This window comes from Ranitomeya imitator, chromosome 3, assembly GCF_032444005.1.
Source record: "Ranitomeya imitator isolate aRanImi1 chromosome 3, aRanImi1.pri, whole genome shotgun sequence".
Classification (NCBI taxonomy): domain Eukaryota; kingdom Metazoa; phylum Chordata; class Amphibia; order Anura; family Dendrobatidae; genus Ranitomeya; species Ranitomeya imitator.
This window is the reverse complement of record NC_091284.1, coordinates 355,139,932-355,149,083: the sequence shown is the minus strand read 5'-3', so window position 1 is coordinate 355,149,083 and position 9,152 is coordinate 355,139,932. Positions and strand designations below refer to the sequence as shown.

Here is a 9,152-nt window from a genome sequence, read left to right as displayed (position 1 = left end):
ATATTGCAATGTGTGGTGTGGAACTTCCAAATCTGGTGTTACGTAATGAAATGAGAACCAAGGGGTAACGTTTCTCCTTTCGGAGAATGACATGTCAAGCCTGAGATGCCAAGGTAAGGAGACTTAAGCAAGCTCCTCTGGGAACTATGCAAATTGTCTCTTCAGAGAGGAAGAGGACTAGAACGCTAGTGCCACCTATAGGAAGGAGCAATCCTAAAAGTCAATATCGACTCTCTAACGAGCCTTTTCACATGACAGATTTTGGTTTTGGCTTTTACCCCAAGTCACGTGACAAGCATTTTCTAATCTGGCCTAAACAAACACATCAAAATTTTGTCTGTTCCTCACCAACTGCACTGACAGTCAATACCAAAAAAAGGATGTGTAGTTTTTGCCTATATTTTTCTCCTGTATGAAAATGCAGATCATGGCCCGAAAACTGCAGTGGAAATTATGAACGTTTCATGCATTTTTCCTGCTAACCCATTTTAATCTCATTGTGGACAAAATGCAGTAAAAACGCTGAAAGGATTTTTAAAGATGCACACACGTATAAAAAAAAAAAAAAAAAGTGTAAATCGCAAGTTAGAAATCTCATTCATTTTGCAGTTACTGAAAAACAATTTTTTCCCACTCCTGAACGCAATTTAAGAAAAATATAAATGAATTCTATTGCTAGAGATTGCTGCAGCCATAGAAAGGGCAATGTAGCACATGAGCTATGAAGTCGGCATCATCAACAACTCGTTGTCAACTCTAGAGGTCAGGTTTGTCTGGCAGGATATGCTATTTGGATCTAGATGTGCTAAATACCATCATACATCTACTTTGAAGTTTTCCTGAGGTTTTTGAAAAGACAGCAAAAGAGATCTACTAGACCCCTGAGCCAATTATTAAAGGGCACTTATCAGTTGGATCAACCCTCCCAAGTAGACTACATAGGCACACAGGTCATAAATTTGACTAAAATTATACCTTTAAGGCTACTTTCACACTGGCGTTATTTTTAATACGTTGCAATGCGTCGTTTAGGGGAAAAACGCATTCTGCAAAGTTGTTTCCAGGATGCGTTTTTGCACCATAGAGTTACATTACCGACGCATTGCGACGTATTGACACGTCGCAACCGTCTTGCGACGGTTGCGCCGTGTTGTGGCGGACCGCCGGGAGCAAAAAAATGTAACATTTTTGCAGCTGACGGACCGCTTTTTCCGACCGCGTATGCGCGGCCGGAACTCCGCCCCCACCTCCCCGCACCTCACAATGGGGCAGCGGATGCGCTGGAGAAATGCATCCGCTGCACCTGTTGTGCAGCACATCCAACGCTAGCGTCGGAATCTCGGCCCGACGCAATGCGACGGGCCGAATCCGACGCTAGTGTGAAAGTAGCCTAAGGCTGCAATACGGTGTTGTATCCAAAGTCCATATTTTTCTCAATATGCAAATTAGCCAATATCCATAAGTGACGCATAGATGTCGCGGAGAATGTGCGCCCAGAGCTTACTGTGAATGAAAGGGGACATTACCAATGTGAGACATGTAGATCAGGAGAACAGACTGTCAGTCATTACATGTCTCACACCGGCAGCACCCCTTTTATTGATAATAAACTCTGGAGGAAGATTCTAGCGAGATTATGTCCGACCCACTGATCTTAACAGCTCATTTACATATTAAAGGAAAAATTTGCATTTCTCTGGATTAAGATATTGGATCACAGATAGAAAGCTGAACAAAATGATACCTTGATATCACCTGCATGCCCATATAGATGCATAGAAGGGCTGACCCTATTGGGAGATTCCCCTTAAACTATCATTTAAAACCATGTCAAATCCCCCCCCCCCAAAAAAGAAAGAGAAACGCCACTTTGTGATGATACAAGGCTGCTGGCAATGCAAATCACACCTTGGGTTATTAAGCAGTGATTTATTTAAAAAAAAAAAATACATTAGGTGGTCACATGTTATTTGTGGATCGAAACTTCTATACTCTTCTTTCGTGTGAGTAGTCAAAACACATCATGGTAATACAGTTAAGGATAAAAGTACCAGTAACTGATATAAAATAGGTCAGTCTTTTTGAGCTTTTAATCTCCAGATTCAGAGGCATCAGACGTTTCCAAGTCCCTCAGTGACAAAAAAGCTGTACAAAGGCGGAAATACAGCCAAAATAAGTAATAATTAAATGACCCACTTTATCCAGCGCTGCATCTCCCATTGGGCATCTGCTTACATCAACTGCAGCCGCCACATCTCATATACGTGGCAGCTGCAGCCGATCAGTTTTGTCAGCAGTATATGGCACTACATTGGGGAGAACCCCATGCAGCACAGGAGTATATATTACTTAGAATAGCAGTATTGCTGCTTGTGTGCAGTGTATATATGAACAAAGAACCTCTTTAGATCCTTCAGGAAGGAAGGCGAGAGCTGTATAATTCCCACAGTTGTTTACCCCAGTGCTCTGCATCTTTGTACCCCTCAGAATTCTTTTTCCAGATTTCGGGGACCTGATCTTCTCCATGGTAAGCACCGGCAATTGCTCCGGCCATGGTTGCAATAGTATCAGTGTCTCCACCTAGCGAGATGCAGAATACGACAGTCCTTTGTAAGCTGTTCATCTCTTTGGGAAGATCTTCCACTGGGTCCATGCAGCGCAGGAATGAATAGATCGCAGTAGGTACGGATTCTAAAGCAGCAATACCATGACCTTGGGAACACAAATCAAGAATTAAACATACTGCTTTTTTTTTTATAATAAAATTTCTCCTTTGTAGTGCTGAATGATATCCAGAACACAACTGCACAGACTACACTTTTCCTCTCACTGCCCACTAAAGCATAATTCCACCATATTTTTTACATTACCGCCGTTCTGGAGACCTGTGGTAACAGTATTTAAGGAATCATCTTGCTGTCACTTAAAATATACTTCCCATCCAAAGGCCACACAGTTACATGCGTAGATCTCACTACATATTTTACAAAAGGGGTAAAAATACTCCTCAAAATTGCTAAGAAAAGTATTTTTCGCCAGTAGGTAATTTGCTGTATTTCAGATTTACACAGGGCGTTTTTGCTGCTTTTTTTCTGCAGCAAAACCTGATCTTCTTGGCAGGAAAGAAGCTGCGTCAAAAACACAGGTTTAGGTGCGTTTTTTGTTGCGTATTTGGTACTTTTTTTGTGCTTTTTTTTTCCTCTTTGTCCATGCTAATGTCCTTGAATTTTCACCAGCAATAACGCAGCAAATAATGATACCCGAGTTTTCTCAACACCCATTCAAGTCAATGGGTGAAAAACGCTGAAAAAACGCAGTAAAAACGCTGAAAGAAGTGACATGCTCTGTGTCCAAAAAAACGCAGCAAAGCACAAAATACTGATCACACAAAAAACCAATGTGTGTGCATGAGATTTCAGAAATCTCATAGGCTTTGCTGGTACTGTAAAAAGCAGCTGAAAATTAGAATAAAAACGCAGTAAAAACGCCCTGTGTGATCTTACCCTTATAGTACATTCATACATACAGTATCAATAATGCTAAGGCATATTAAACGCTTCCAAGCATGACTACAGTTAAGAGGAATCTGTCAGCAGGTTTTTACTAGCTCATCTGAGAGCAGCATTATGTAGGGAAAGAGGCCCTGAATCCAACAATTTATTACTTTACTGGGTGCAGAAGTTGTGATACAATCAGTTTTCTATGCTGTAGATGTAACAGAACTCAGAAAGCTGACCACACCAGTACCACTGATTAGCAGTTTTCTATTCACATCGAATAGTGATAGCAAGCTGCTAATCACTGCTGGAGGCAGGGTTTGACCAGGAGGCATGGAGTTAGTTCAGTATTGATAATCTCTTGCTTATAAAGCACAGATTGTATTGGAACAGCACACATCGTAATAAGTGACAAACCGCTAAAATCAGGATATCCATCCCTAACTCATGTTGCCCTCAGATTACATAGCAAAAAACTGCTGACATTCCTTTTAAAGGGAACCTGTCAGCAGGACTGTGCACAGTAACCTACAGTGTCAGGATGGCGCTGGTATACTGAAAAAAAAAAAAAAAAAAAAAAACTTGGTTGATAAAATCCATCTTGTTAATGAGATTCTCGTGCCCTAAGGTGGGGTTGGGGAATGTGGTGCTTTGATTAGATATTCAAAATGCAGACTGCTGACAGGTCACTGTTCCCTCACTGACTTGCCCCGTAGTTTACATAATGAATACCATCACATACTGAATAAAAAAAATATAAAAAAAAATGCGCAGGATTCGCCATCTTGGTGGATGACTTTTTTCTTCAGAATGATGGTGCCGGCGTAGCCTGCGCAACAGCAGCTATCTGATCTCTCCACAAACCAATAGCTGCTACTGCGCAGACGTGGTGGGTGCCATTTTCAAAATGACTTTTTTTTTTTACCTTGCTCAAGTAAATCTGCAAAAGGGAATAAGTGCAATGTACACATGTGATTATGCTGCAGCACAGGTGCCAGGGCCGATCCCTGCCTTCAAAAGCTTTTTTTTTTTTTTTTTTTAAATTCAGTATGATGGTATTCATTATGTAAACTAGAGGGCAGGTCAGTGAGGAATCAGTGATCCGTCAGCAGTCTGCATTATGAATACCTAATCAGAGCACCACATACATGAACCCCGCCTTAGGGCACGAGAATATCATTAACACAAAACTGAAAATAAAGATCAAGAAACAGCCACAAGATGGATTTCATCACCCAAGGTGTCTTTTTATGCAGTATAACAGCGCCATCCTGACACTGTAGGTTACTGTGCACAATCCTGTTGCCAGGTTCCCTTAGGCTAGGGTCACACTGCGTTATGGCGGTACGTTTAACGGACTACGTTACACCGCGGCATAACGCGGTGTAACGTAGTCCGTTAAAGCCGCCATTACTGTCTATGGCGAACGCATTGCTAGTGCACGCCCACATTGGGCGTGCGCTAGCGATGTGCCGTCATTTGAGTGATGGACCAGCGTTCGCGGTCGGTTCCTCGCTAGCGGGATCGGCTAACGCGATCCCTTTTGGGACACTGCGTTAGCTATGCGCTAAACGGACTGCCCTAACGCAATGTGACCCTAGCCTTAAGTGCGTTGTCCAGTCAAAACAAGTTCCTATAGAAAGGTAATAACTTGCTGACTGATGGGTGTCAGACAGTGTTTCCCGTTTGTTGTCAGATCCCATTTTGCAGTAAACTGTAGCCTGTGTTCTACTGATACTTGGCATGGATCCTGCTTTGCGTTACCGCCATTCTTTTATTGTCAATATAGAAAATATGGCAATAGTGCAGATCATCATCATGTTTCACAGTGACACATTGTATAGTAAGAATAAACGACATTGGACCACTACACTTCCATGAGCCCATACTGTTACAAGACAGCACGATATAACACTCATGATTTGGTACCAACCAGTACATATATCCACATCACCTCTCACTACATCTCTCTACTCCTACCCCCCCAAAAAATCCTCTTACCAAGTTCTTTCACAACATCACTGCGAGACACATTTTCTTTATCTAAAAACTCCTTAATCTTCTTCAGTCTGTTACAGTAAGGAAACTCTCCCAGCTCCAACCTAAGATAAGAATAGAATTCATTGTAGAACAGGAAAGTATGTATGCAAGTATGGATGTATATACACACAACTGCTACATGGACACAAGCATTAGAAAAACCTTAATTTATACAAGATATGAAAGCATTCTCTGAGAATTCGATAACATGGCATTAGTGATGTAATTCATACTGCAGTCTGTCCAAGTCACGTGTCAGGAAAGGCTGCAGATTGAACACATAGCTCCCAATTGTTTTTTGTTGTTGTTTTTCTACATTGTACATCTTCCTCCGCTTCACCTACACAGACTAGTTGACAAGGAAATTCCTGGTCTGTATCAACTTTTTCTTCTACTCCTTATGATTGGGAGAGTATAGTCATACAGTGCTTAGCATATATGAGTGCACCCCCTTTTTAAAGTAACATTTTAAATCAATATTTCACTGAACACAAGAACAGTTTCTAAAAAATTGACAGTTTCACAAAACATTTTTAACCCATAACCAGAAAGGTTATTAATATAACTTTGATTGTAAAATCTTCAGTTTAATTAGCTGATGCAAATATGAATACACTATATCATAAACAACAGCATCAACTAATTTGTACGGCCTCTTGAGTTTTACAGGACAGCACCAAGTCTTCTAGGTTTTCGTCAAGAACAACCTCTTTTAGAGCCTGCATGCTGGATGGAGAGTGATCAGAATTCCTCATAGGCATTCGGTTGGCTTCAGGAGTCATACTTGGACATGGAATTACTGTCACCCTGTTCTTCAGAAATGCAACAGCAGCCTTAGATGTGTTTTTTGGATCACTATCATATTTGAAAAATATATGTCGACTAAGGGTACGGAGTAACGGTAGTATCTTCAATAAAGAGCAGTACATCTGGTAGCTTCCCGAAAGCAGCACTCATGCTGCCCCACATAAGGACACTCACCAGCATATCTCACTGTAGGAACCATGTATTTATCTTTGTGCTCCTCACCTTTACGACACCATCAGTTCCAAAAACATGTATTTGGTCTCATCACTCCAGAGTAAAAAGCCCTAGTAGTCTTCATATTTTTCAGCACGGGTCCAGCAAATTGTAGGTGGGTTTTCTTATGTATGGGCTTTAAGAGAGGCCTCCTTTACGGACAACACCTATGCATCCCATTCCTCTGCAGTGTATGCCATACTGTGACACAGGAAATACTTTCTACTTTGGCCATCTGCAGTGAACTCGCATGTCAATTTTCTTCAATCCTTCCCATAAAACGGTACTACTGTTCAGTTAACTTCCGTGGTCAGGTGCCTCTGCGGAATGGCTACAATGCCAGCTTTTTAAAAATTGTGTGTCACTTGCTACAATATTCGACAGATAAGTGAATTGCTAATCTTATTATAGCATTCACCTTTTTGTGCAAAGAAATTATTTTATTACTCAGATCTTATGATATTTCTCTTCCATGTGGTACCACAGGTACCTTTTATAGTCAATTGTCTGCTGGACACTGGTTCAACAGGAACCTGTCATCCCCCCCCCCCCCGGCGTTTGTAACTAAAAGGGCCACCTTGTGCAGCACTAATGCTGCATTCTGACAAGGTGGCTCTTTTAGTTATGCTCCCTGCACACGATGAAATAAACGCTTATAAAATGTGCCCCCTCATACCGTGAAATTGTCCCGGGGCGGGTCTTTCCCCCCTAATCCAGATGCTGCACAGCCGTCACTCCGAGCCTGTGCTGTGCAGGGAGCATAACTAAAAGAGCCACCTTGTCAGAATGCAGCATTAGTGCTGCACAAGGTGGGTCTTTTAGTTACAAACGCCTGAAGGGGGGTGACAGGTTCCCTTTAATGAACAGACTTACCTGTGTTTGAATTCTTGTTAATTCTGACAAATCTTTTGGGGTGTTCTCATTTATGTTGAACACTGTATAAATACACATACAGTTTATGAGGTTTACCTCGTGGCATCTATCATTAATGGGTTACACTACATATTTCATACTTTGCTGGACATTTACCCTTTATGTACAGTTGTTGCTACAGAGGCTTGCTGGCTTTTACTTGATTCCCAATGTACTTCCTACAATGTATCAATACAGACGCGTTACCTTTACCTATGAAGCGATATCATGTTCCTCCACCTTTGTTTGTTCTTAATTATATGATTTTTAGAGCACTTGTCTTACATTTTATATAGTAATAAAGAGATACTATTTTTAGTCATTTTGATTAGTTGTGTGATTTGTGCTTAGATGTTCCATATCATTAGGATGCACATCTGCAGTTGTAACCGGGTAATTGCCTGTGTTGGGGACCTGCTCAGAAGTCTCTGGCTCCTTACAGTGCTGAACCTCTTGCTACAACTATGCTTAAAAAAATATGCAGTTGTGCTTGGTAAACAATAAACATATTTCAATTAATGCAACTTTACAACAGCTAAACCCATAAAGAACACAAACATATAACTTACTCCAGAGCATCACTCCGAGACTTTTCATCAGCTTCAACTTCTTGCATGTTGCTCAGAAGATGTTCCAAGAAAGACTCCCGACTCAGATTTCCCTGAAGAGCAAAGTGCACGGCAAGGGCCAGAAGAATGGCCCCATTGTAGCCCAGTGAGGATGCATGTGTCAGTTCTCCACTGATTTTAGCATACTGTGAAAAGAAGACAATGTTTTAGTTGTAGGGCCATCATTTTTCTTCTTAATCCCTATGGAGACTAGATTCAAATGAGACTATAAACTGTGAAAAGTACTTGTGCATCTTTCTGTTTGATCCTCCCATTGAAAACCAATCTTTGTAGCAACCAGTGTTTTTCCTTAAAGGGAAGGTGCCACCAGTTTTCTTGTATTTTGTTTTTTTGTGAAATTAAGCTTAAAATAGTAATTAAAATGTATTAATGCAATGTTTGCAAACATTTCTATATGAAAAATTATTATATATTTTTCTACAAATATACATATTTACCACTAGGGGGAGCATTTTCCGTTTTAGATCTCAAGCAGCTATAGTAAGATTTAGCAGCTGTACTGTTGTCAGCAGTTACTGCCCCAATTTTGCTGCTATCACCATTTCCCTCCCCTTTTGGGTGGTCTAATATCCCTGGAGCAGAATGAAGAGCAGCATCACAGGGCAGCGCCATTTTGTGTGTGACTGCCCCGTGACCTGCTATCACCAGCAGTTACTGCATCAGAGGAGCAGAACACAGTGGGCTCAGCAGCATTTTTTGTGAATAACATTCTTGCTATTCCCCTTCCCCCACCTTAATCCCTGTCCTGTCAGCTGCCCTGCTCTCTCTCTCCAGGTGTCACCTCCCTCTCTGCAGGCTGTGAGTGCAGCTTACCTGAGATCACAGGGACTGTGTGTGAGGGGGAGGCAGAGACACAGCAGGAGAAGCACACAGGGCAGCTTGTGAGGAGCAGAGGATGTGTGCCTGCTTGGAGTACAGAGGAGCAGTGAGGGCTTCTTCTGTCCTGTGATAGACAGTAAGTGGAGCTCGGCAGATAGCACAGGGCTATAATAAAATGGCAGCTAGTCACACCTACAGCAGTGAGTTGTGCAGCCCACAGAGGCGTGCCCAGCTC

At 41.7% G+C, this 9,152-nt stretch overlaps 1 protein-coding gene across 3 annotated transcripts in view; it reads right to left on the bottom strand.

Annotated features, from left to right (window-relative positions):
- Positions 1 to 1,909: 1,909 nt before the first annotated feature.
- The window catches only part of ADPRS (ADP-ribosylserine hydrolase), a 49,864-nt gene continuing 42,621 nt past the window's right edge, over positions 1,910 to 9,152 (bottom strand). For all 3 annotated transcript variants that reach the window (XM_069756852.1, XM_069756854.1, XM_069756853.1), the window contains exons 4-6: positions 8,039 to 8,223; positions 5,499 to 5,599; positions 1,910 to 2,712 (exon numbers count right to left, since the gene is read on the bottom strand). In XM_069756852.1, the coding sequence (XP_069612953.1) occupies positions 2,414 to 2,712; positions 5,499 to 5,599; positions 8,039 to 8,223 (585 nt within the window). In that variant the 3' untranslated portion in view covers positions 1,910 to 2,413. The remainder of the gene's footprint in view (positions 2,713 to 5,498; positions 5,600 to 8,038; positions 8,224 to 9,152) is intronic.